Below are 26,134 nucleotides of genomic sequence, written 5' to 3'. Positions count from 1 at the left end.
ACCATGGTAGGCAGTGCTAACAATTACTAGGCTTCTTCAGATCAGTCGCACTACATCTTTCGGTCTGCTGGGAGATCAAGCCTGGCTCGGTATTCAAATACATCTCGCTCGGCACCACTTTCCTGGGATCTGCTGCTCTCGTCGCCATTGTCCTCACAATTAGTGGTGTACAGTACACTTTCGGCAGAATCTGCTATCTGATCCCTCATCGCGACGAAGCAACTTTCTGGGGTCCTCTGCTAAGCGTCTCCATTGTATCTCTGCTCCTTCAACTTCTCACTATAGCGTATTGTGTCGTCCACATTCTCAGACCGTGGTTCAACTATCAGAAGCTCCGCTGGTCGGGGTATACCCCGTCTGCTGACGAAGAGCGTGTCCTCGGTGCACAGCGAACCGCGTCCAGAGTTAGGAAGATCGTGCAGATGCAATGGCGAGCCATCCTGATTACGGTCCTGATCCTAATCTACGTCTGTTTCCTAGCTGCTGTCTTTATGCAGCTGCGCCAATTCGGCGATTATCCAGCATCAGATAGGCGCGCATGGTTCAAATGTCTACAATCGTCAAACGGTGATAAGACCCCATGCCTTTCACTCGCCACGTCCTTGGGACCCCAGGAAGCAGAACTATGGGCAGTTCTGTACATGCTGATAGTAAGTCTTGATCTTTATCCCTAGTCGTTCAGTTGCTGACCGTCGGTGCTTAGCTGAGTGGCCTGTTGGCCATTGCCATCTTTTTCCGATCCTCAATGTATCGAGCCTGGCTCAGCCTCTTGAAAGGAGAGAAGCGGCCACTTACCCCCGTTCACCGACTGAGCGACCAGCCACGACCAGCAAGGGAGGGCCACGACGACGTGGAGATTGCGACCCAGACTTCGTCTGGTCAATTTCCCTTCTCACCTGCCAGTGAATCGGGCAGCCTGACGAAAAATCCGACTCTTCCTTACTATGTGACCTAGTTTAATTACTTTGTATATTTTGGGATAAGGCGTACATCGGTGGGGCTGGTGATCAAAATCCAAATTCGGCATTGGTAATTCATATAGTTACATGTCCTTTCGTATGCTGTGCCATCTGTCCTTAGTGTCGTGGTTGCTTTCCAAGCGCCCCTGTGTCTTGGTTCACGGATTCGAGCGACGGGGACTCATTGGTAGACTTTGGGTGCAACTCAGTCTACTCCCAACCATTTGCGCGATTTACCGTGCCTAGTGTTGTGCTGTAATATACGGGCAGTAAATTGAATCTGCTCATGCAAAAATATTATGCGAGCAAGAAGGTTCTTCTTATCCAATCTGCTACTTCTATACTCATGCGAATGCCATGTCCGACCATAATAATGCAATGCAAGAAAAAGCAAACCGCGCCCCCTACCCAACAAGATCCCACTCAGCAATAAACGACCACCCCATAGAAGTCCTCCCAATAGAGGACAAGTACTCCTCGGCCGAGACACCACGGACATTATCATTATTCCCAAGCTTAGTCAAGAAAGCCAGCTGCAGCTTCTGGCCTGGCGCGCCGAGCATCCGCACATCCGGAACATCGACGTACCAGTACTCGCCGCCGCCTCCGGGGCCCGACCCCGGGACGTGCGTGAACGGAAGGCTTTCGTCCTTCCGTCCGTCCACGCCGTGGATCATCAGCATGTATAGGTTTGGTATGATGCGGGTGTGGTGTGCGAGGGTCCAGTGTGGACAGAGGAGGCCGAATTGGAAGCGGATGGGGCTTTGGGTCTTGGATATGGAGATCTCGCGGCCTGCAGGACGGAAGGTGCGACGGCCGATGGTTTCTTCCGCGGCCGTGCCGTAGATGAGGAGGGGCTGGACGCCGTCTGGCTTTTCGTGGTTGAAGGCAATGTATTCCTCCCAGCTAATGCTGGGACGACCGTCATCGCGGAAGAAATGGTCTTTGTTAGAGGGGAAGTGTCGCTGTCCGAATTCGTCGTTTGTCATATAGAACATAGATGGCTCGAATCGTTTCGTGTATGGCTTGTCCTTGCCTGAGACGGCGCCGGCGCCCCAGCATGAGTCCAGCAGCTTCCATTTCCCGCCGTCGATCTTGACGGCGTTCCAGGCGTGGTTGCCATCGAACGGCGGAAGTGGAGAACCGGGTGCAGGGGCTTTGTGGCCGAATCCTTTTCCGTGTCCGGTGATGACTATGGCTTCTAGCCCTGCATTGGTGGCTAGTGTAGCGAACAGCCCTGCGTAGCCTTCGCAAACCGCCAGCCCCTTGGCCAGAGTTTCAGCGGGTGTCTGGCGTTTCACACAGTTGTTGAAAAGGGAATACACATCGTACGCGATGTTGTGGTGTAGCCAGGTAAATATCGCTCTGGCCTTGTCGGTCAATGACGGGAATGGCGCAGTCAGTTCATTTGCTAGCCACGCCAGATCCTGCGTCGGAAGAGATTGGCGCGGGTATTGAGCGGCATGTTCATCTGGGCCTGTGAAATCCCGGCATAGTAGACATTCCGTCTCCGAGGACGCGGCAGCAACTGGTAGGCTTGCTGTGGATGATGGAATTGAACCAAAAGACCGTGGTTTTGTTCCCTGAATCTTGGAAAGATCTGGGCGAGTAGAGTGAGGGATGGGTGGTGGCTCTCCATTTGAAGGCGTGCTGTTCGGTCTCGGTGGCAGCCTGGGATTGTTGAACCCAGACTGACGAATATCCTTGATACTGGCTTGAGACGGTGGAGGAGGAAGCCTCCGGGCCGGTAAGCTAGGCCTTGGGTCATCCATTACTCCGTTTGCTGTTTGCGTTTCCTCTGCAGGCGAAGGACGTCTCGGCAGTCGAGGCGCTGGTGTTTCTTCGCTCTGCGGGGGATCTCGAGACGGGCGAGAGGGAAGCCGGGGACGAACAGGAGAAGACTCTCTGGCTTCCGCTTGTTTGCTGGAAGGCAAGCCAAATTTTGAGCTTAAACTGCTGCTCATACTGCTTATACTAGACTTGCTCTTGGGCTTCGCCGGCGGGGGCATGATAAAGCCATTGGAGTCCTCTGTCCTTTCCCGCTTGGGAGGCAGCGGCGGCAACGAAGACTCCCCCCATGCCGGAGCCTTGACTCGACCTCCACCAGCAGCCGAGTTAACAGAAGTTGTCGATGTCCCGCGCCCGATTGTCGATGCTGTTGATAAGGATGTATCAGACGTTATCGACTCGAAAGACGGTCTCCGGGGTTGGTCCGTAGGACGGCGCATGGGCAGTGCGGGGCGAGAAGCCGGACGAGAAGGGGTTGGAGGAGGTTCATTTCCGGATTTGCGTGTCGGCAAGGGCGGCGGAGGTTTCTTAGGCTTCAGGTCCGGCGTCGGCGATTGGGCGGACGCAGTCATCGAGGGCGGCGGCAGGAGTGGCCATGGCGCCTTTGCGTCAGCAGGCTGATTCCCGACAGATGCCTGATCTAAAACCGAGCCGGTCACATTGTATGCGGGCGGGTTGTTGGCCGATCTGCTTCGCTCGGTGGCGGCAGGTCGGAAGATCGGTGGTTCAGAGCCGGAGGCAGGATGGGCCTGCTGTGCCAGTTTCAGGGCGGCGATTCGGTCCTGGATGGAGCCTAGCTGGGGCTCTTCCGTTGCCATACTGACCGACTTAGTCACCGACACTGAGATGAGTGTCGAGGAGGAGACAGATGGAAGAAAGAGAGAGACGGTGACAGTGTTCGCCGCATCAGCAAAGCTGGGGCTTGGCGAGGCGCGGGGCGAAACACAGCCGCGCGAAGGGGCCAAAGTGGGTGGTGGTCGGTTCGCGTCGTCGCCACTGAGAATACGCGAACACAAGGATTATTATTGAAAATACATGAAGAAAGAATGACTGCAAACCAGATCCAGGGAAGGATGGATAAGCAGAAGAGGATCAAGAGAGTAGGATTTCGGTCCCCACCGGCAGGGCTGAACCACGGATCCCCGTCAGGCACAGCCAAAGCAAACTACATGGTTGGATTTCACTTGATTGATTGATTCATTGTTCTCTCGGTGGAACTCCAGAACACCTGGGACGACAGAAGAGAAAGGATACATACGTCCACTGATGGATGGACGGAAAGCGAAAATAGGGTACACAGGGCAAATAAAAGAGAAGAAGGGCCGGATTCCAACTGGCCCGGGGAGATGCGGTAGAGGACAGAAACCGAGAAAGGAAAAGAACATCACGTCGTCCCAATGTACATAATCGTCAGAAGAGCCGTCCTACACGGACTTGTAGAGCAGCAGGGGCTCGCCCACATTCTCGATCTCGGGGATAGTACACTTGAGGTCAAAGGCCTTGGCAAGAACGATTTTGAAGATCTGGGATGGGTGAGCCACCAAAAGCAGCGGAAGATTAGGGTCAGACACACCTTCTGGACATTGATGCTGTGGCTGGTGCTGCTGAAGATCAGACTGGCTTTCATGGCTTTGGCAAATCGTTTGGCCTGGAACGGTCAGCGCACGGAATCAGTGTAGTACCCAGTCTCATTTACCTGAATGGAAATCTCCTCTTGGTCCTCCCGGGGGAAGTTGACAAAGTGGTCGTACTTGGTGCCGATCAAGAACGGAATCGCGGTCTTGTTGAACCCCCGGCCCTGGCGATACCACTCCTTGATCGAGTTGAGCGTGCTCTTGCGCGTCAGGTCAAACATGAACAGAATCGCGACGGCGTCGTTGCACACGAGGGGCAGCATGTTGACGAATTCGCGCTGGCCACCAAGATCCCAGATCGAAAAGGTAATTTCCGTGTTGCGGATGGAGATGGTCTTTTCCATAAAATTGACACCTGCATAGCGGTTAGACATTCCATGACATCTTCATGCTCAAATCACGCACCGAGAGTCTGGATGTAGTCCTCGTCCCAGCTGCCTTCCACATATTTGACCATCAGACTGGTCTTGCCGATCTGCGCATCTCCGACCATGCCAACCTTGATCACCACGCTATTCCTCGACGCCTGCGACGCCTGTCGCTGGCTGGGGTCCGCTGACGGAGGCTGAGAAACGCCGAGCCGTTCCGGACCGCTGGATAATCCAGAGCCGGGACGAGATGTAGGATGGAGTTGAGGCTGTGCAGTAAGAGAGGGAGAGGACGCCATGCGTGTCGATGGGTCGGTTTCCTGTGCTGGGTACTCGGGAGCGGAGTGGTGGAAATCGGTGGATTGGGAGTGGTAGTGTGCCTTGTGGTCGCTGTTGTAGCCATTGTTGGCGCTCACATTTTCGACCATTGGTCCCCCCGAGGTCACTCCGGCGTTGAGATTGACCGGCGCAGGCTGCTCCATCGGCGATTCGGATGAGAGTTGCTGGGATGGCTGCATGTGCGGAGGCGGATTTCGAGCCTCGGGAAGATGTTGCGAGGGCTCCGCAACCGCAGGAGTCTCACAATCAGGCTGTTGCGGCGCATCCATATTGAAGATCGTCGAAGTAGGGTGTGTTGGGGATGGTGGTGCCTCGCTGTCGCAAGCCCGTCCCGTCAGTATCAAGACTAACCATGATGAGAGTGGAAGGGGGGATGAGATGACATACCAGTCTCAACCGTCACCACTCAGAGAGAGAGATTCAGCAACAACACATGCAACGGAGGACTGTTCGAATTGTCCGTCGAGACTGGGAGCAAGTGGCCGAGTCGCGCGGAGGTCAGGTGCCGAGGATGACGAAGTTTCAGAGTGAAACCTCGAAATTGACAAGGAGGGGAGAGGATGAAAGGTGGTCGACGGAGAGAAGGAGACGGAGAGATACAAGACGAAGGTCGATACAATACTCTCGGACCAACGAAAGGAGCAAACAACAGTTCAGCTTGATCCGATCCAAGGGTGGGCACGACTGGCACTAGGCCCCGATAGGCTTAGCGTGCACTCCCTCACAAACCCGCGAAAAAAAGTTCTTATCGGGCCTCCACGATTCACTTCACTACTCTACACATTTCCTTTGTTGCTCCGGAGAGATTGACCACCACGATGTCTAAGAGAGCGGCGGATGCTGCCGACGAGCACTCCTCGGCCCTCAAGGCGGGCGGGCGCCCAATTGCAGACGCTCCCCCCGATGAGGTGGGGGAGTTCGAGGACGAGTTCGAGGATGAATTCGAGAGTGAGGACGAGATCTTGGAGGCCGGTGTCGACGGTCGGCCAGATGCCGAGCGCGAGGAGGAAGAGAAGGGTTTGTCTGCCCATTCAATTGCTGGTAAAAACTCACACTGACGCGACCCTGCAGAGGCCATGGACGTCGATAAGCAGACCTTTATTCCCGGCCGGACAAAACTGGGCCCTGGCGAGACACTCTCCCCCGATCCCTCGACCTACGATATGCTACACACTCTGAGCACGCCCTGGCCATGTCTGTCCTTCGACATTGTCCGCGATAGCCTCGGCGATAACCGCAAGACATACCCCGCGACGGTGTACGCGGTCACCGGCACACAAGCAGAGGGCGGCCGGGCAAAGGACAACGAGCTGATGGTGCTGAAGATGAGCGGGCTGAGCAGGATGGAGAAGGAGGGCGAAGACTCCGACAGCGAGTCGGACTCGGACGACGACATGGGCGAGCCGATTCTCGAGCACAAGTCCATCCCGCTGGGGTCGACGACCAATCGCATTCGCTCGCACCAGACACCCTCGCAGTCCGGAGACTACTCCAAACCGCCCCAGACCCTGACCGCTACCATGCTCGAGAACTCGCAGGTCTTGATCCACGATGTTACTTCTCACCTCGCCAGCTTTGATGTCCCCGGTACCGTCCTCCCTCCGTCCGCCTCGAAACCTCTTTCTACGCTCCGGATGCACAAATCCGAAGGATACGCCCTGGACTGGTCTCCGCTGCAGCCCCTGGGCAAGCTATTGACCGGCGACAATGACGGATTGATCTATGTCACCACTCGCACCGAGGGCGGCGGCTGGGTGACCGACACCCGGCCATTCACGGCCCACACCTCCTCCGTCGAGGAACTGCAGTGGTCTCCGAACGAGCGGAACGTTTTTGCATCTGCAAGCAGCGACGGCAGCGTGAAGGTGTGGGATGTGCGGTCCAAGTCGCGCAAACCTGCCGTCGACGTGCAGGTATCCAAGACGGATGTCAACGTGATGAGCTGGTCCAACCAGACCTTCCACCTACTGGCGACGGGCGCGGATGACGGTCAATGGGCCGTCTGGGATTTGAGACACTGGAAGCCCAACTCCGCGGGCCAGATTACCTCGCAGGCGGTTGCCTCGTTTGACTTCCACAAGGAGCCCGTCACCAGCATTGAATGGCACCCGTCGGACGACAGTGTCGTCGCCGTGGGCTCTGCGGATAACACGGTCACGCTGTGGGATTTGGCCGTGGAGCTGGATGATGAGGAGAGCCGACAAGTGGCCATGGCCGATATTCCGTCACAGCTGCTGTTCGTGCATTATATGGAGTCCGTCAAGGAGGTGCACTGGCAGGCCCAGATGCCGGGTACGCTGATGGCGACCGGCGGCAATGGATTCAGGTATGTTTTCCCCCGTGCGAGGTTGCGGGCGAATGCTAATCAGTTCTGTGATACAGTGTCTTCAAGACAATCAGTGTTTAAAACCAGCACCGAGAGGAATTTATGTGCCATGCCCTTTCAATATACCATTCTTGAGCTCTTGCTTGTCAATACCATATGTCGCCTGCCGTGCGAGATGCTACGTCTACGGCCAAAAGATCTTGTCATTACCTCCGGGGCGGAAAGACCTCGCGTACTTAGAAAAATAAAAGATCGTATTCACGCCTCCACTGTACTCTGTTTGTTGCATGAGAATGGCATTGTGAGTGAGACCTTAAGAGGTCACCCTGAACCGAGGACCGCACTTTCTCAATAGCACGCCATTCAAGATCTTAGATCTTATAACAGCGGGTCAAGCGAAGAAGATAATAATGAAGGCATTATTGACTGATAATAATACACTACATTCTTCTACCACCGTCAGCAGCGACCTCCTACCCTCCTACACCTCCCAGGTCCAACCCAGAAGAACACCAGTACACAAATCTATGCTCTATTCACCCATCCATCCACGGTCAATCCGACCGACGTCTACGGTGTGCGGAATGACATCAGGCATTTATTCCGCCCGCTAGCTCATCGCCGAGGTCGCCAGCGCCAGTGATGGTGGGTGGGGGAGGGGCAATCCAGCTGCCCAGAGCAGCCTAGTGCCGTGGGCATTTATGTGCCAGTACTGTACAGGCATGCAACTACATCATGTGCCTACAGGGATGCTGCAGCAAAAGCCCAGAAATGTAGACAGCGGCTGGTGTGGGCCAGTCGGTTCAAGGATCCAGCGCCCACCGGTGGCAGATCGTGTGTGCATGGCTGCCCACCCTCACTCGTTGAAGATCCTCGGAAGGATTGTCGTGGATGTGGGATTGTGGTTCTTTCTTTCTTCACCTTCGAGCTAATTAGCAGTCTGTGGCGAATGGATAGCTGTGCTTTCATTTGCTGAACAAAACATACTTTTCCGTTCGTGGCGCTCTCCATGGTGCCACCCAGCCAGTATGACCTGCATCGGATGGATTCGCATCAAGGCCGATTATTTTCCCGACATCAATAAAGCATATGCAATGTGCTCTTTCCGGTGGCGCTTGACTCGCAGGTGGCACGAGAGCTAAGTGCTGGGTGACGGCCACTGTACAGGCTGGGAAGATGTTTCGTCGAGCGTTTGGGGTTGCCACTTTACCAGCTAGATCGATCTATACTTGGATCAGGTACATCCGCTGGTTATCTGCCATGGATCTTGCTCGCACCGATTGTTTGCATTATCCACGCAAGGTACCAGAGAGGCAGGCAGCGCAACCACTTTCCTACATACGTCAACGGCTCTCTCTCACATCGGTGTAATCAAATAATACAGCTAATGCACGACCCAGCGGCGGGCGCATCATCACATCAGATCGGGCTGCGCTACTGCGCTGTACCCGGGACCACAGCTCCAGCGTAGTGGCCAATTCGGATAACAGGCTAAACGGTCGATGGATTCGGCTTTCCTCCGGCGAATCTCTGCCGGTGCGTGGATGATAGATACGTGCTCGGCCGAGGAATGTCGCCATGATGATTGTGGATTGTATTTTACACACTACCTACCTATCTTATCTTACACTGTGAGAACAAGGGCAAGAGAAATCAAAAGATAAGGCCTTGAAACGGGAGCAACAGCGCGTGCTAATAATAAATTCTTCAAGTCTGATCTTAGCGCCCACGGCCTCCTAGCACGAGGGAGAACAAGCACAACTCGCCACCACATACTGCCTCTGTGGCTTTTGTAGATCTGCTCGTAATTGGCCATCCGCCCATCCTGGCTGCTCCGACGCTGACCTTCTGGATCGCCAGCACAGGGACTGGGACGGGGGACTGGGGCCCATCCATGATTAGTTACCATCGGAGCTATGTGCGAAGGCCCAAGCTCCGGGTCTACCCTCGTTGCGGTTAGTTCCGCTGGACTGTAGCATTGTTATTGTGGCTTGCTCCCTATCCACTCCCCTGTCGTGTCGATGCCAATAACTCTGTAAGCTTAGTGCAACGCATTATTATTCCCGCCCCCACGCCCTTGCCGTGGGCCAGGCGAGACCGTCTGGCGCTTCGACCCGACATCACATACTCGGGAGCGTGTCCATCCAGTCATCCATCCCTGCGATTTAACCTTCGTGGACATGGTTTGGAATTGGAATTGGAAATCTTAAACTTGTGCTGAATGTATCCGTCCCATAACCCCGGCGGACGTCTGTTCCGGCCTCGAGGCGAGGCCGGACACCGACCGATCGACCGTGTGGCGCGCAGGATCCTGTCATGCAATCAGACTGTGATCCTCTGCGCGGCAGAATCATGCCGGGCGTGCACGTCGCTCGTCTAGGGTTCTGCCTGAAGGATGCCGCACCGGTGTGTCGGCGGATCGGCCTGATCCGTGCTGGATTGAATTGAGACAATGCTTCGTCGCGGTGGACCTTTGCGTCATAAGGAATCCTGGAGCCGCAAGAAGACGTCGCATTCCTATCTGGCAGCTCTAGGAGATCGGAGCCAATCGTGCACCAATTCGTACCAATTCGTCGTGCCTTCTCCCGTAGCTCCGGGTCGTTTTTCTCCGTAGCTCCTGCGCCAGTGTACTGCACTAGTTCCCCGGTGATCGTTTTGCCCTGTGCGACTCGGAGAATTATTGTTCTCCCGTAATTTTCTCCCATTTGATAGCAGGTGGCACAGACGGTTAACTCCCGTTGGGACGCGGGGCGGGAAATTAAGTGTCATTCACGTCTTTACTTCTGCATAAGAATCATAATGCAGGCTTCTATTCCTCACCCCCGGGCCTACATCGGCAGAATTTCTGTCCAGTGGCTTGCTTGGGGGTCAGGCGGAAGAAGGCAGCCGGGCGGACTTTCTACTCTGGCTGACTCTGCCACTGTTTCATTTGTCGCTGCTCGGGGTCACCTGCAGGCGCTAGAGTCTGCAAACGAGACGTCTGTGCGGCCGTGGGAGTCGTGGATCGTCGCCGTAACCTCCGATCCAGCCGCATCGAAAAGCACGACGGGTCGGCTCCTCGCCAATTACTCGAGTTATATCCGATGCCCACCCTTACTACCAAACTCAAACGGCGGGCGCCAACGTGCGCATGGCCCACTCTGTCTGGACGAGTTCTGGAAGACCACCAGACAGTCTGGGGTTGGCCACCGTCGAGGACCACGGATAAGGTGCGGTGTGCTGTTCTATTTCTCGAATGTCGCCACCACCCAACCAGGAATCAACCAACCCCGGTGCCATGTGGATGGACTGACCAGTCGTAGTTACAGAGGTAGTCAGTTCCGGAGTCCAGGAAATCCCCCAGACTTCTCCCCCACAAAATTAATGGCGCATAGGGGAAATCAGTCCTGCGGATCCATCCGCCACAATACAGTATGTACCTGGTCACAGCATCCGGCAACCACTATCCATGGACCACTGCGTATCGGATCCCCCAGAAGCGAACAAGCCGCGAGGCTGACCCACGACGATCTTGACTGAAACCATCTGTCACGAGGTGTGTGGTGCTCGTATTATCGTCAGAGTGTTTCACGCCGGACCAGCGACTGCGAGTGGTGAGCCCTAGGACTTCGGGAGGACTCCGAGGGTCTCGGTCACAGAAACTAGAATCACTAGCCTGACCGTATTCTGTAGTTTTTTTTTTCCTCTCCCTCTCTGCTGGATTGATATCTCCCCGGAGTCCAGTCACCGGTCTCTCCCCACAGCCAATCACCCACCGCCAGAACCAGCCCCAGGAACTGGTGGGCTGCCCGTGCGTGTCCATAAGATTCAGCTACGCCGCATCCAGTAAGACCCTGGCCCATCCACTGATCGCCATTGGCCCGTCCATGCCCCAGCCCGTCTGCTGGCTCCACCACGCGGCGCCGTATCGATACCGTCACGCCCCGAGCGTGGAGCGTGGCGGTTGATATACCTGGCAGTGACCAGCCCAGCGCTGACTGGCTGGTCCGGGCGTAGGTATCCCCTAAGTACCCGGCCTGGGCTAACCGCCACTGCCGACACGCCCTACATCCACGCCTCCCCGTTGTTGGTTACAGTCGAGGGTTAGTGAGCGAGTTAGGGAGCGACCATGCCATCCAGCTCTCTGGAGTTAGCAAGAGGCAAACTGCTCGGAACCTCAACTTCCTCTTTCTTTTCTTCCTTCTCCCACCCCATCCTCCTTCTTTTCTCTCGTCTCCCCCCCGTTCTCATCACCCTGGTATCTGGTCCTGGTCGTATCGTCTTATCTACAATTGACTCCGCTATCGCTGTCTCTCCCTCGGCTATCTCCGGCTTATCCAGCGCTCGAATGCTTGCACGTCGGACCATTCGGGTGTGGTGAACGAGTTATATCTGGGAAAACACTTCTAGCTTCCCCTGCCCAGTAAGTATTGGTTGTTCGCCTGCTGGCTCCCGGACCATCGTGATTGATGGATGGATGGATGTCCCTGACACTAGCCAGGCACCCTCGTGTTGATTCCCCTCCCTCCCCTCAAATCTCCAAATCTCCAATCACTGCTCCTTTATCCCCCCCAAATCCATCGCAATACAAAGGCCTCAGGTCCTCTCTTCCTGTCAAAACTGCTTCTCCAATTTGGGTGGGTACCCGTTCATTGCCACCGATCCCCCCCTCCTCTCCTGATAGCCTGGCCCGCTACCCTGGGTCGGGCCAACGATGCCGGTCTCGATCAGACAAGAACCATGCTGACTGGATGTCATTTTTATCACGCCGCAGTCGTTGATGCGCCATTTGACTGTGTAACTGTACACACCGCCCCAACACGACGCCGTTCCTTTGCATTTGTCCATCATTTGAACGATCGCCTTGGCCAGCCCGTCTCGAAACGCCTGGGCCGAGTGAAATAAACAATTAGGATGCTCCTAGACGATATGGTCGGTCAGGAATTGAATCATACTCACAAAGTTGGAGACCTCGCTAGTATCAAGGAAATCCCCGCAAACATGCCTGGTGAGTATGGCCCGACACGCCTCGTCCCACCACATATTCTTAACACCGCCTTCGCAGCGTCTACCAAGGACAACAAGAAACAGGCTGAATCCAACGGCGTCAATGGGAACATCCCTCCTCCCAAGACAGACAAGCCACGCCCCCATGTGTGTACCACGTGTGGCCGCTCCTTCGCGCGGCTCGAGCATCTCAAGCGCCACGAGCGCTCGCACACCAAGGAGAAGCCCTTCGAGTGCCCTGATTGCGCACGATGCTTCGCCCGTCGGGACCTGCTCCTCCGTCACCAGCAGAAGCTGCACATGACCACGACGCCCTCGTCGCGCCCGAGAAATGCGCGTCGCGAGAGCACTGGTGCCGCATCCAATGCCAACCGGGTTCGCAAGAATTCCATTGTCAACACGTCCTCGTCGATGCGACCCCGGGCCAACACCATCAGCCATGTTGATGCGGCCGCTATGGGGATGGGTCATCCCAGCAACCCGCAGCGGCAACCGGGTCATGGGTATCACCCCAGTATTGGGTCTGCCTCCATTAGCTCCAGTGTAGATTACAATGGCTACAGCTCTGGACACCCACCTATGAATGGCCTGACCAAGCTCGAGACGTCTGGCCTCCCCATTGACATGTCTGGCGGCCTGCGGACGGCACCGGTCTATGGCAGCTTCGACATGGCAATGGATGGTATGCTCATGGGTCATGGCAGTACCATCAACCCGGCGCAGCTGCACTTCGCAGGCTCTCCACAGGGATTTGGCAATGACTCTCCCACTTCTCCCTTTGGTCACCATGCTCACGGCATGCATCCCGCTACGGACCACATGATGGACGAGGAGATGCACTATGACTGGATGAACGGGCTCGATGCGGCCATGGCCCTGGGCAACGGGAACGACTCAGTCATTGACGAGTCGTCCCCGTCGGCGATGAGCACGGGGAGCCAGAGCGGAGTCAGCGAGGCCATGCTCGAGGGCTCGAACCGTATCCCCATCTCCAATGGTTGGCATAACCCGTTTCCCGGCCATGCCTCCGCAGCGGCCAATCAGTTTTCCATTGACTTTTCCCCGACGGCCCTGAATGAATTGGGAATCCCCCCGGAGACGGTGTCGCCCAAGTCCTTGATGGCCCAGAATAATCCCTTTGGTGAGACATATGCCACACCCCCTTCCATGACATCGGTCGGCCAGCCCATCGTGGGAGGACATTCGCAGAGTATGTTTTCATCCTCAATGGCAACAAGCGGTGAACCTAATCCTCTCAACGTGGCTTTCCCGAATAGTGCCCTACGAAGTCAACATTCCCCCGCATCAACGGATACATTTACAGACTCCACACGACAGGCTCTATTAGCGAGCATGTCGCAACCCACTGGCTTCAATCATCGCAAGTATTCTCAGCCCGCAAGTGGACTTCTGAACAGTCGTGAGCTCTTCGCCCGCTCCGCTGGCTTCAACGGTACCGGTCAACTACCCAGCACCTCGGACCTGCAACGATATATCTCGGCCTACATCATCTACTTCCACCCCCACGTGCCTTTCCTCCATATCCCGACCCTCAACTTCCAAGCCCCCGAGTACACCAGCAACCTCCGCACGCCAAGCGGACACTTGAATCTCAGCTCCACCGGCGTTGCCGGAGGCGGTGGCTGTTTGATCCTGTCTATGGCGGCCATTGGCGCGCTGTACGAGTACGAAACTGCCGCGTCCAAGGACCTGTTCGAGGCCGCCAAGAAGATGATACAGTTATACCTCGAGGAGCGCCGCAAGGCCGACATGTCTGCTGCTCTCAGCAGCCGTTCTAACTCTACTCGCGACAATTCCGTCCACAACACCCCACTGTGGCTGGTGCAGGCAATGCTGTTGAACGTCATCTATGGCCATACCTGCGGCGACAAGACATCGGCTGATATCGCCAGCACGCATTGTGCCGCGCTGGTGAGCCTGGCTCGCGCAGCCGAGTTGACCCACCACCTGGACCCCAAGAGTCTACCACAAGATCACCTGAATGCTGGGTTCAACGGGGAGAAACAACAGTCTTCGGGGGAGAACAATTCGGATAATTGGATGTCACCATCATTCAGCCAACCAAAGGAGAGAAGGGACTGGTTGAATTGGAAAGTTGTTGAAGAGCGGAAACGTACTCTCTACGCGATTTTCGTTCTTTCCAGCTTCCTGGTTTCTGCGTACAATCACGCACCAGCCCTTACCAACTCCGAAATCCGGCTTGATCTCCCTTGCGAAGAAGACCTCTGGGCAGCCGAGTCGCCTCAGGCGTGGAAAAAGATGGGCGGACAGGCTGCTGCGAAGAAGGGCCTGTCTTTCTCGGCGGCGTTGACTTCCCTCTTGACCGCCAGCCAACGAGAGCAACAAACGCAATCTTCGAACCTATTCTTCAACGCAGGTACCCCTGACGATCTTTCAACCAGCGAGAATCGGCCCAGTACCTTTGGGTGTCTCGTTCTGATCTACTCGCTGCACAATTACATCTGGGAAACACGCCAACGGCACATGGGACGGCAGTGGACGGCGCAGGAGACCGATGCCATGCAATCGCACATCGAGCCCGCGCTGCGCGCTTGGCAAGCGGCGTGGGCAAGCAATCCAGTCCACAGCCTGGAGCGCCCGAACCCATTCGGAGCCGGCCCATTATCTGCGGATAGCATTCCTCTCCTCGATCTTGCCTACGTGCGACTGTTTGTCAATCTCGGCCGCTGCAAGGAAGCATTCTGGCAGCGGGACTGGAATGGCATGGCAGACGAGCTTGCACGTGGCACAGAGGTCTTCCAGCAGGCAGACACAGATGGCAATACCACGGTGGATCCTTCCCTCACTGGTACTCTCGATGCACGACGAGACTCGATTGCAGACCTGGGCGTCGCGGGTCTCGAAATCTCCAAGACCCCGACGCAAGAACAGCCCATGGAGTCCTTGTCCAGTGTCTACAAGACGGGCCAGTCCAAGCGTGAAAAGCACCTGCGCAAGGCGGCCTTCTACGCCGCAGACTCGATCTCCATGTCCGACCGACTCGGTAACACCTTCGCCGAGTTTTCGTCCCGGGAGCTTCCCATCCAGTGCGCGATGTGTGCTTTTGACTGCGCACAGGTTCTGGCTGAGTGGATCACCACCGTCCAAGAACGGATCGGTCCCTACCTTGGCATCCTGGGTCGCGATGATGCCGATCTCACTCAGGTTCCTGGCGTGATGCTGTTGGAAGATGAAGATTGCAAGCTCGTCGATAAGATCAAGGACATCTTGAACAGCATCGAGACGAAGATGCAGCGCCAAGTGCAGAATAGCAACTCCATGTCTGCGCTGAGTGTCATGCAGCGTCTACCCAGCGTCGTGGAGGGAGGATACGGTTGTAAAATATTGATCGCGACAGCAAGCATCCTGGATCGAGCTGCTGTCTGGCCAGGTAGGCATCTCCCCTCCATCTCTTCCTACAATCGTGTCCTAACATTTTCTCTTAGTGACGAAACTAATGGCCCGCTCCCTTGAAACCCAAGCCATGCGAATGAAAGAGCGCGCCGAGCACTCTGTGATGATCGCCACTAACCAATAACGAAACATTATTCCCCGTGTTTATGATGCCGTTGGAAGTCCAGTGCGCTTCTTTCTTTTCCCTTTGACAAAACACTGTTTGTTTTCTCTTCGATTCGATCTTTTCGATACCCCTCTGGTCGAAATATGCCATAGAACGTTTTTGCTATTTCTCCTACCTACACATCACCTCACACTCTTACATCCTCATATATTCTTCCTCCTCCAACCTCACATACAGAACAGTGTTGCCATTTATATGTTGTCATGGGAATATGTTTGATATATCTTTGTGTCAGTTGCTGTCTCTCTATCATACGGAGCCCCCTCACTACCTGGGAGTGTCGAACCACCACTATCTATGGACGATGATCGTTGCCGACGACTTCCTGCTGACTCTGTGATGATTATCTTTTTTTTTAAAGTTTGTGTGCCATATGCCAGTGGCTTGTTTTGACGTTTTTCCTGTCAACGGGTTGAGACTTCTCCGATTCTCGTCTTTTTCTTGACGTCGCTCGTGCCGTATGTTTAATTATGCAAATTAGTTCTTTTTACTTCATGTGAATATGATTCTTTATTTGAGGTCTTATTCTTTGTAAACACTTCTTTTTAGATTCCGATTTCTGCCTAGAATAATAGATCTGCAGCTGTATGTCTGTGGTAGAAAGAAGAAAACGCCTATGCTTCCTTTCCGGGGAATGCCAGATATGATTGATATACAAAGAATGAAAGAAACCAACTCCCCAACCCCAACTCGACATCTTAGACAAGCAACCGCTCAAATGAGTACTTGCCCACCGCCTTGCGGCGCAGATATCCGATCTCACGACTAGACCGAGCCTTCACTTCACCAGTAGACTTCTTCACCTTGGTGCGCTCGACCTCCGTCGAGGCAGCCTTCAGCGACAGCGGGAGCATCTTGCCGCCAGCTTCACCGTCCAGCCCGTCTTCGCCGTCGCCGGGTCCAGTGAATACCATCACCTCAGCGCCGTTGATGTGCTCGTAGCGGACGAGTTGCGATGGTGTCGGGGTGGCGTTCTCGGCAGCATCGGTGTTAGTCAGGGCCTTGGAGTTCTGGGCTGTGCTCGTGCCGACTACCGTGTTGGCGAACCGGAGGTACTCGCGCAGGATGCCTTTCAAGTAAGTGGCTTCCTCGACACCAGCCAGAGCGGCGGAGACTTCGGACTTCATGTCGGCGATTAGCTCCATTTCCTGACTGGCGGTGGCGCCGGCTTCTTCGTCGGACATCATGTCGTCTGTGCTGCTGGTGGGGAGGGCGGAGATCCAGCCCGAGGGACCGATGGCGTCGACGGAGGCGGTGATCAGGTCGATGATTGTGTTCAGGGAGAGAGCGGGCGTGATCTGGTCGTGTGTTATGGGGGTTGGTGGGTTCTCGGTGAATCGGGAGGTGTAGCCGCCTGTCGCGAGGGAGAGACGCAGGTGGTGAACCAGGGCCATGAGTTCCATGCGGGACAGTGTGGTGCGCAGAGCCTGCACCACCGTGGACAATGGCTGCGTGTGGATCTTTTGGATGGCCGTGTTCAAGCCCTTGAAGATATTTTTCAGGGTTGCGGGATCGTCGCCCAGCTGTCGGGAGAGCTCTTGCGTCGGGGTGGACAGGTCGCCGTTTGTGAGGGCGCGCGCTGTGTCTTCCAGTGTGGCCGAGTGGGACTGGGCTTTGTTGAGGAAGACCTTGAGGGAATATGCCAGGTCGTCGGACGTGAGCAGCACGGGGCCATCGAGCACCTGGTTAATTTGTTTCAAGGACGCGTCGGAATCAAGCAATGCCTGGATGAAAGATCCCTTCGGCAGTGGCTGGAGAATGCGAGGCTTGATAGCTCGGCGCAGAGCAACCCCGGCATTGTCCATAGAGAGATGGCCCAGGCGGATCAGCCAGTCGCAGGTGGTCGGAGGCCAGATTGCGATGCGGAGCCGAGATGCTGAGAAAGATTCCATACCAGCTGTGGCTGGTACATCCTCCACATTGAATATCTTCGACAGAAGGAAAAGCGTGGCTTCTGGGTTGACATAAGTGCCCGATGCCGGCAAGGCAGAGCCGAAATATGCGAGGACCGCCTTGTCAAACTTCTTTGTATCCTTCGAGCCGGTCGCATCGGCCACCGCTTTCGTAAATTGATTCCATTTCTCGACTTGCTCTGGAGATGTAAGCCGAAGAGATGCCAGATTATCGGACCTGTGCTTCTTGGAAGCTGGATCCCACTGGGCGGCGGAAGAACCAATGCCTCTTCCGATTGCGTCAATGAGAAGGCCATCCCTCGACCGCTTCAGCGAAGAGCCAGACGTGTTTTGGAAGGAGTTCAGATCAAAGGCAATCATTGTATTACCCTTGGTAGCAACGGCAATTCCAAGTTTGGCAAAGAAGTTGATAAATGTCAAGGGTCCCTGCCCCGTCGTCCCAGTACCCGACAAGACATCACCTGCCGCAATGCTGCGTTGGACCGACTGGTACTGTGTGTCATATACAGCCACAATAGACTGGCCGGCGGCGATCACAGACTGGGGAGAAATGCGCATAACCGAGGAAAAGTGCTCGTCGTCAAGGATGAATTGCGACGACACAGACGGGGAATATTGAGATAGATCAATATTGACAAATCCATGCTCGAACGACAGGTTCAACCCCGCGGAGCCAGAATGGAAGCTCCATTGCAGGTTGTTGCTGTTGGCTGTCTGCAACCCATTGAGATCGGGGATGCTGACAGTCTGCAAATAACGCAGCTGTTGGCTTTCATCCAACCCCAAGGTGTCAGATTTAGCGACTGCTGGGACAGAGAACATTTGCACGCGGACATCCTTCAGCGAGATTTGCTCCGCCCCGCTAGGGTGAGAGACCACGAGCAAGATGGATGGGCCGTCGGTCCCAGAAGAGGTGAGATCACCCAGCGCTAGCGTTGCCAAGTCCTGTCGTCTTTTGAACAACACCTTCTTCGCATCATCAAATTCAATCACGAAGCATGTGTGGACTTCATGAGTCGTGCAAGATTTTGCTATCTCACTGTGATGGATGCTCCATCGTTGGGTCTTGAGATCGGACGATAGTCGGCGTACTCGGCCATCTTTGTGTACAGCCAGAATGTCAAAGGGATCTGCTTTCTCCTCGTCTGCAGCAGAGGGTACGATTCCCACAAAGATGGTGGGGCTCTTCGAATCCGTCACCGTGGCAGCCGAAGAAGAGATTGCCGGCGCAATCGAACCACTGCTACCAGTCTCCTCCACAAAGCATTTGATCTGATGCTCCGGCTTGCTAACAGCAGTATACGTCTGTCTTTTCACCGCCGACTGGTTCAAGAGCTTCCGGCGGACGGAGCACGGCCGACAAGAGAAGGTAGCCTGTGGCGGCACTGCGTACGAGGTGACAAGCTTAGGGGTTTGAACCTAAACACAGATTTCAATTAGCATGCAGTTAATAACTGTAGCCCGGGCATGCGCACATTGTAGATGTTGACAGCCTCCCCATCGACCGCAACGGCGACTTCATAACGCTTGCGTTTCTTTGCATCGGCCAGACTGTAGACATCGCCGAAACGGGTTTTGCCCGTGGCAGCATGAAGTGGACGAGGCAATTGTGCCAGTACTGACGGTGCCTGCAGATCCATGGCGGGAATCTCGTTTCCTCTGTCTGTGATCAATCGGTGAAGTCGCAAATCTTCATCCGCGCGGATAGAAAAAAATTCGGGTTTATGTCGGGCCGCCCGCGATAACGCTAGTCCAGGACAGGATTAGTGCCCATCTGACGTAATCCACTTTAAGGCGACGCGCCTTTCGCGCGTTGAAGTTGGACCGTGTTTGCAATGAGATCAAGAGTGGTGTTCGGAGAGCCCTGTCTTACTCTTACTCCTCGCCCTGTGAGCGTTGCCTTTACGCTCGCTCAGATGTTTCTTTCTGACCTGGCCCTGACCCCCGGCTATCCTTGATGAGCAATCCTTTGTTCATCGTATGGATACCGTCACCTCTACCCTACAGATGGCCATGGGTCCCGGCGAGCAGCGCGCCATTCACCCCTTCTTTCAAAAAGGTGATGATCACAGCATGCAGATATCTCAAGTTGAAGCTGACTGTTTCTAGAATTAGGATCAACGAGGCCCGTCGAAGTATCACCACACGAAGCCGTGAACCCTCCACCTGCAGCAGATGTCAATGCATTTCCCCGCAACACTCCGTCAATTGACGCTCAACATGCTGCTCAGCATGAGGGTGCAGCTACTACTGCCCCAATCTCAGATATGACTCAGGAGGATGCTTCGCCGGTGATCGCCCCGAATGAAGATTTGAACGAGGGTCGACGGAAGAGAAGAAAGGTCGAAACGAAACATGCAGCCGAACCCGAGAATATCACTCAGTCGGCTTTATCATCGTGGCTAGGGCACAATGCGCCCTCCCAGACCCAGCCTTTGTCCTCGGAGTCCCACCCCCAAGAGACCGGCACACCCCAAGCAGCCAATTCTTCTCCAGAAAATGGATTATCGCAGGAGGAGGCCGCTCAGGCCACTGGCCCCCGACGAAAGACGCTGAAAATCAATTCCAATGGGAAGCTGCTGAGCTCCCCTGCGCGCAATTCTCCTCCAGCCTCCAAGAAGAAAGGAGGGAAACGGGGGAGATCCCGACATGTGGAAAGCAAAATCTCGGTTATGAAATACAACAGGAACAAGGATATGGGGCAATTGATCGATGACATACTAGCTGGTCGAAAAATTCAACGCCCAGCAGCCGAGCCTGCTCCTGTTCGCCCATCAGCTGTTGAAAGCAGACCTCTCAAGCCGACACACCCGTTCTTCGTCAAAAAGCCCTCTCAGAAATCTCAAATCTCGAGCTCCGGCGACAGTACTCCAAACACCCGTGATTCCACCCACCAGGAACCCTCAGAGCCGACATCAACTCCTACCGTGGAGAAGAAACGAGTGCCGGGCTTCTCGATTGGCTCGTCCTCAACATTCGGGCGACGTGTTTCCAAATTTCCCGAGCTTGTAGATCCACTGTGGCCACCAAGGGACTTTGTACATGTCAGAGATGACGATGCGCTCACAAGCAACAATGACGTCCCGCCTCTTCCTTCCAGCCAAGATCAGAAGAAGTCGAAAGTGGCAGCTGTTCGCATCCCTGACGAAGAAAACTCCCTTCTTGTCAGTACCAAGCAGGCAAGGAAACAAGCCGAGCGAGCTCTCAAAAGCAACGCCAAAAAAGACCCGGCTCTGCTGCGATTACCCAACCGACAAGTCGCGAGCGGGCTCGTTCTCCAAACAGCAATGGATAAACAGATGTCATGGCTTTCCTCGGATCCTCTTACCTCTTTTCCTTACCCCGATTGGTCTGCCAATCCAGCTATTTCCAAACTTCGATCGGCGCTCCTCTCGTCTCGGAGCGCCTTTGACCGGGCACAATACGAATCACAGCTCTGGGCCCACAAATATGCACCGCAAACAGCGACTGAAGTCCTTCACGCTGGCCGTGAGGTCCAGGTGCTTCGCGACTGGCTTCGGCTGCTGAAAATCACGGCTGTCGACACGGGAAAACCTACAAAAGACGGCACAAAACGAGCAAACGTTGATAAGAAACGGAAGAAGCGGCGCAAGCAGACGGAAAAGCTCGATGGTTTCATTGTTTCAAGCGGCGACGAGGCATCGGAGATGGACAATCTCTCCGGTTCTGATGATGAATTGGCGGGTGACGTAACAGTGTCAAAGACTGTCGTTCGAGCGGGTGATCTGGCTTTCAGTCTGCAACATGGAAGCGAGAAGGGCCATCTCACCAATGCAATCCTTCTTAGTGGCCCTTCTGGTTGTGGCAAAACTGCTGCAGTGTACGCAGTCGCTAAAGAGCTGGACTTCGAAGTCTTTGAGCTCAACCCCGGAACTCGCCGAAGTGCCAGAGATATGCTGGAGCGCGTCGGAGATATGACGCAGAACCACCTCGTTTATTTGCTGAATGACAACGAAGAATCTTCCGTCAAGGGTCCCGCGTGCGATGAGGAGGGCAAGCAAAACAAGTTGATCCGCTTCTTCAAGGACCCAACAGGCAAGAAGACAAAATCTGCGGATAGCCCTGCTCAAGCAAGCCCGAAGTCCGACGCCGAGGTTAAACGCCATCGGGAGCAGAAGCAGTCGTTGATCTTGCTTGAAGAAGCCGATCTGCTATTTGAAGAGGATAAACAATTTTGGACCGGAGTCCACGCCCTCATCAGCCAGTCTCGCCGGCCAATTGTTATCACATGCAACGACGAAAGCCTGATCCCTATCAAGGAACTGTCGTTGCATGCCATCTTGCGGCTGCGTACACTCCCCCCAGAACTCGTCGTTGACTACCTCCTTCTTATTGCAGCGAACGAGGGCCACATGCTGCAAAGACAGGCAGTGGAAAAGCTGCATGACGGTACCGGCAGAGACCTTCGTCGGTCACTAATGGAGCTGAATTTCTGGTGTCAGATGGGTGTTGGCAGCGAGAAGGGTGGGTTGGACTGGTTTCTGCCCAAGTCGCCCCGGAGGGCAGATGCCGATCAGAGTGGTGATCAATCCCGAGTCATCAGTCTGAACACCTACGAACCGTACATGGGCTGGTACAATCGAGATTTGTTTCTCAGCCACTCTTCACTGGACAAGGAGACCGAAGCTCTGCGGAATATCTATCACTGGTGGGGACTCAACGTGCCGGATGCCGAAACAGTGGCCGGTGCACATGATGTTGAGCTTACGCTTGCTCATCAGTGGCGTACTGCTTCAAAATCCTCACAACTTGATATGCTCACGCTCAATGCGGACTACCTTGAAATGCGCAGCTCGCTTGACATCCTGTCCTCTCGGTGCTCTTTGGACATGACCAAGGCAAGTTTACTTCCATTGCATACAAGAAATTCGACTAACATTTCTTCAGGACGTTCTTGATACTTCTACTCTTCCGCTTCCCGAGGGCCACCGCTCTAATTTTGTCGACAGCTGGCCGCTGTTGCACGCTGACTTACTGCCTGAATACACATCGATGACCGAGGCCATCAGCACTTCATTCGGCGCATTGCTCGGCCAGGTCTTTCGGCCCCATCACCAGGGAGCCTTTGAACCAACACATGCGCTGCGCCTGATGGGCAAGTTGACGGAGCCGTTCCGTCGTCAGCAAGTGCCCCCATCTTCAGTTCCGGAGTTCCAACGAATCTTCGAAGCAATCATGCGAGCAAACTACACAATGCCCCAGCCCAGCTCCCGACCGGCCCTGTCATTCGAGAACGGCCTGTCGCCTATCACCGAGGACCTCGCACCATACGTCCGCAGTATCATGGTCTTCGACGGCCGCTTGAAGGAGTATCGAGACAGTTTGAGCTCTGTGCTTTCACAGGAGAAACCTGGGCGTGGTGAGAAACGAATGCGGACGACACGAGCCAGTCGGGCGGCTCTGGAGGGAGGTGACAAGTCCTCGACGCGAAAAGAGAGATGGTTTCCTTCAGATACTAAGTACTTTTCCGTCATGGGCACCGGGAAACCAGAGTGGCAGGATATCTTGTACCAGCTCGGATATTTCCATGTGCAGCCTTTTCCGGACTCCGCTGGGGATAGCAGTGAGCATGTGTCGGATGACGAGAGACAGGGTACTTGCAGTAGAGAGGGGTAGATATCTTCGAGTAGCTTAGATTGCTTAGGCATAATATCTTACCTTCCTCTGCTGTTGATAGAATACCGCGAAGTCGCTTCTGTTAGTGAGTTTCTCGAACTTCCCGTACTCGACCACGATTGAGGCATATATCTCGGGTGACCGAGCGAGACAGACTGCCGGTATGGAAGGTGTCCACGCTGAAACGTCAACTCTCCATCTTGTGTGACCCTTCACGCTCGTTGTTCACCTGCTGGGTTGTCAGAAGATCATCTCGAACTTCCCAGTGAACCTAGACACAATTACGGGTTACAGCATCCAAATTGACGCTAGCGACTATGTCCGCGGGATTGAGCGCCTTCTGAGATTGCATGGAATCTGCTGGGCTGGGTAGGAGACCCAGCTCCTTAAAGACTATTTCTTTATCAGGGATTGATATCAAATGCTCTGCGATATTCTATTGACCCCTTTGGCATACTGGACGTTTCAGGGCACAGTTTTGTTCGTTGAATTTAAATGTTGGATGTCTAAAGTTAACTATCAAGACCGTCGATGCAAAATGTGTACGTAGTAAACAAAGATCCTCCTCGTCCACAACCAATGTAATGGCCTAATCTGAGTCACTTTTCAGGCCATAAGATCCCTCTTCCAACTCTTTCGAATCCTCCGGGAGTTCTCCGTGGCTGATATCGTCTTTCTCAAAGATCTTTGAAATCTCTTCCAGAGATTTTCCCTGTGTCTCAGGAAAGAAAAAGTAGACCAGGGATAGAGCAACCACAAGACAACCTATATAAGCAATAAAGTACTTCCACTGAAGAGCCTCAAATGCCACTGGATTAACGTATTGGTTGAAGAAGCACGCGATGGAATCCGTGGTTAGTGCAATGGCCAGACCCTTGGCTCGAAGTTGGAAGGGCAATATTTCAGCGGGGTAGGCAATGAACAAGGGCATATATGCGAAGTCGTAAGCGGCACAAAATAGGAAGAGCATCGGTACAGCCGTGATGCCTGCCGCGAGCAAGTTCATTTCTGCAAATAGGCCGGCCATCGTCGTGGTCGTTGACAAAAATACAAGCATCAAAGTTGTCGCACTCAGCCAGAGAAGGCGTCGGCCGTATCGATCCGAGCTGCTCGCTCCGGTCACCGCAAATATCAAGTTCCAAACCTGAAGACTGATATTGACAGCAGCTTGCTGAGAAGCATCACTTATCCCAACAGATAAGAGAATCGGAGCCAGGTAATATGAAATGACACCTATAAGTAAGACGGTTAGAATAGAAGCGGCACAAAGGGGATCGATATATGAAGTACCATTTCCAGTCCATTCCTGCATAAAGCCCAAGAGGATGCATATTGCAAGGCGGTGTCTGTCACCCTTGGTTTTCAGGAACGCAGACCAGCGAGCCGCCGACTTTAGGTCTGCTTCAACCTCAATGCTCTTGCATATCTGGTCAAACTCCTCTTGGACAAGCCTGTCATCGACATCCCCATTTGCATGATACCGTGTAAGCATTTCCAATGCTTCCCCCTTCCTATTTTTTGACACTAGCCACCTTGGACTCTCCGGGATAAACCAAAGGCCGACTAGCTGCAGGAACGGGAAAAACACTTCCAATAGGCATGGAATTCGCCATGACCAGCTATTTGTGAGTGATAATGTAGAGAATGCAATGCCAGCTGCCGTGATTGACCCGCAAAACCAGACGGCATTGTATAGGCCGGTTAAGGTCCGTCGTTGATGAGGATGAGCTGTTTCAGCAATCAATAGTGGTGCTGCTGTTTGCGAAAGACCGACACCCACTCCAGTCATTACTCGAGCACCGAAAAATACCCAGTGATGTTGAAATGCAACCTGTATAATGGATGCAGTTATGACAAGGACTGCACCTATACTGACGCAGATTCGTCGACCAAAATTGTCGGCAACATAGGAGGCTGGGATGAAGGTCAGGAAAGCACCGAGGGAAAATGCGGCGATGATCAAGCCGGTAGCATTGGAACTAAGCCCATCTAAATAGAGGGTAACTGCGTCTCTGTTAGTACTCGATAAAAGGTTTCCAACAAAGACCTCTCACATTGGGGCAGCACAAGCAAACTGTTGATCTGACTAGCATTGTATCCAGCTGTCGCAGATGCAGAAAGAATCAAAGCTATACCAAAATTCAACTTCCGTAGTCCTTTATTTGCGAAGACTGACAGCATGTTGTTCGTAGGAAGTGACTGCGGCGTAAATATTCACGACCGAAGTACCACCTAAGTACCACGTTCCCATTATCTTATACGAGCATGGGCGGACATTTTTCTCGGACAATTCGGAGCTCTACATTCTTGACGTCCTTGCAGCTGCCGATCCTGCCGGCTAAGGTCACTCCTCGTCGGGCGAAAAGAAGGAATGAAGGGAGAAAATTCTTAATGAACGAATCACCCGATGGGATTGTGTAAAGATGGCATCATTGGCTCTTTAAAGGGGTAAACGGTGTGCTAATAGGGAAAGGCCAGACACCCAGTAGATGTCCAGCTGGTCGATCTGAGCGGCACTTGAGATCAAAAGTACGATTCCACAGGAGCTAGGACCACTGTTCAGGTCTAGGTCAGAAGTTTAAA

The 26,134-nt window shown here is 54.2% G+C and overlaps 8 protein-coding genes across 8 annotated transcripts; 3 read left to right on the top strand and 5 right to left on the bottom strand.

Moving 5' to 3' along the window:
- Positions 1 to 1,363: 1,363 nt before the first annotated feature.
- Positions 1,364 to 3,565, bottom strand: N7474_007728 (uncharacterized protein; the record flags this gene model as incomplete). The annotated part of the gene is made up of 1 exon (XM_057199138.1): positions 1,364 to 3,565. One exon carries the CDS (start codon positions 3,563 to 3,565, stop codon positions 1,364 to 1,366), a length of 2,202 nt encoding a protein of 733 aa, XP_057049839.1.
- Positions 3,566 to 4,171: 606 nt separating this feature from the next.
- N7474_007727 (Spg1/Tem1 GTP-binding protein) lies at positions 4,172 to 5,357 on the bottom strand (the record flags this gene model as incomplete). Its single annotated transcript, XM_057199137.1, has 4 exons — positions 4,172 to 4,270; positions 4,321 to 4,395; positions 4,444 to 4,736; positions 4,787 to 5,357. 4 exons carry the CDS (start codon positions 5,355 to 5,357, stop codon positions 4,172 to 4,174), a joined length of 1,038 nt encoding a protein of 345 aa, XP_057049838.1.
- A 549-nt stretch (positions 5,358 to 5,906) lies between these two features.
- Positions 5,907 to 7,495, top strand: N7474_007726 (ribosome biosynthesis protein RRB1; the record flags this gene model as incomplete). Its single annotated transcript, XM_057199136.1, has 3 exons — positions 5,907 to 6,105; positions 6,160 to 7,414; positions 7,471 to 7,495. The coding sequence occupies 3 exons, from the start codon at positions 5,907 to 5,909 to the stop codon at positions 7,493 to 7,495; spliced, it is 1,479 nt and encodes a 492-aa protein (XP_057049837.1).
- Positions 7,496 to 9,579: 2,084 nt separating this feature from the next.
- On the bottom strand, positions 9,580 to 10,119 carry N7474_007725 (uncharacterized protein; the record flags this gene model as incomplete). Its single annotated transcript, XM_057199135.1, has 1 exon — positions 9,580 to 10,119. One exon carries the CDS (start codon positions 10,117 to 10,119, stop codon positions 9,580 to 9,582), a length of 540 nt encoding a protein of 179 aa, XP_057049836.1.
- Positions 10,120 to 12,307: 2,188 nt separating this feature from the next.
- On the top strand, positions 12,308 to 15,959 carry amdX (putative C2H2 transcription factor (AmdX); the record flags this gene model as incomplete). Its single annotated transcript, XM_057199134.1, has 2 exons — positions 12,308 to 15,812; positions 15,868 to 15,959. 2 exons carry the CDS (start codon positions 12,308 to 12,310, stop codon positions 15,957 to 15,959), a joined length of 3,597 nt encoding a protein of 1,198 aa, XP_057049835.1.
- Positions 15,960 to 16,699: 740 nt separating this feature from the next.
- Positions 16,700 to 19,554, bottom strand: N7474_007723 (uncharacterized protein; the record flags this gene model as incomplete). Its single annotated transcript, XM_057199133.1, has 2 exons — positions 16,700 to 19,333; positions 19,390 to 19,554. 2 exons carry the CDS (start codon positions 19,552 to 19,554, stop codon positions 16,700 to 16,702), a joined length of 2,799 nt encoding a protein of 932 aa, XP_057049834.1.
- Positions 19,555 to 19,894: 340 nt separating this feature from the next.
- Positions 19,895 to 23,551, top strand: N7474_007722 (uncharacterized protein; the record flags this gene model as incomplete). Its single annotated transcript, XM_057199132.1, has 3 exons — positions 19,895 to 19,973; positions 20,024 to 22,773; positions 22,823 to 23,551. 3 exons carry the CDS (start codon positions 19,895 to 19,897, stop codon positions 23,549 to 23,551), a joined length of 3,558 nt encoding a protein of 1,185 aa, XP_057049833.1.
- Positions 23,552 to 24,140: 589 nt separating this feature from the next.
- N7474_007721 (uncharacterized protein) lies at positions 24,141 to 25,732 on the bottom strand (the record flags this gene model as incomplete). The annotated part of the gene is made up of 3 exons (XM_057199131.1): positions 24,141 to 24,784; positions 24,842 to 25,555; positions 25,606 to 25,732. The coding sequence occupies 3 exons, from the start codon at positions 25,730 to 25,732 to the stop codon at positions 24,141 to 24,143; spliced, it is 1,485 nt and encodes a 494-aa protein (XP_057049832.1).
- Between the last annotated feature and the right edge of the window lie 402 nt (positions 25,733 to 26,134).

This window comes from Penicillium riverlandense (genome assembly GCF_028828495.1).
Source record: "Penicillium riverlandense strain IBT 135883 chromosome Unknown utg000007l_segment0_segment0, whole genome shotgun sequence".
Taxonomy (NCBI): domain Eukaryota; kingdom Fungi; phylum Ascomycota; class Eurotiomycetes; order Eurotiales; family Aspergillaceae; genus Penicillium; species Penicillium riverlandense.
The sequence above is the reverse complement of the archived record's forward strand: the minus strand, read 5'-3'. Positions and strand labels throughout refer to the sequence as shown.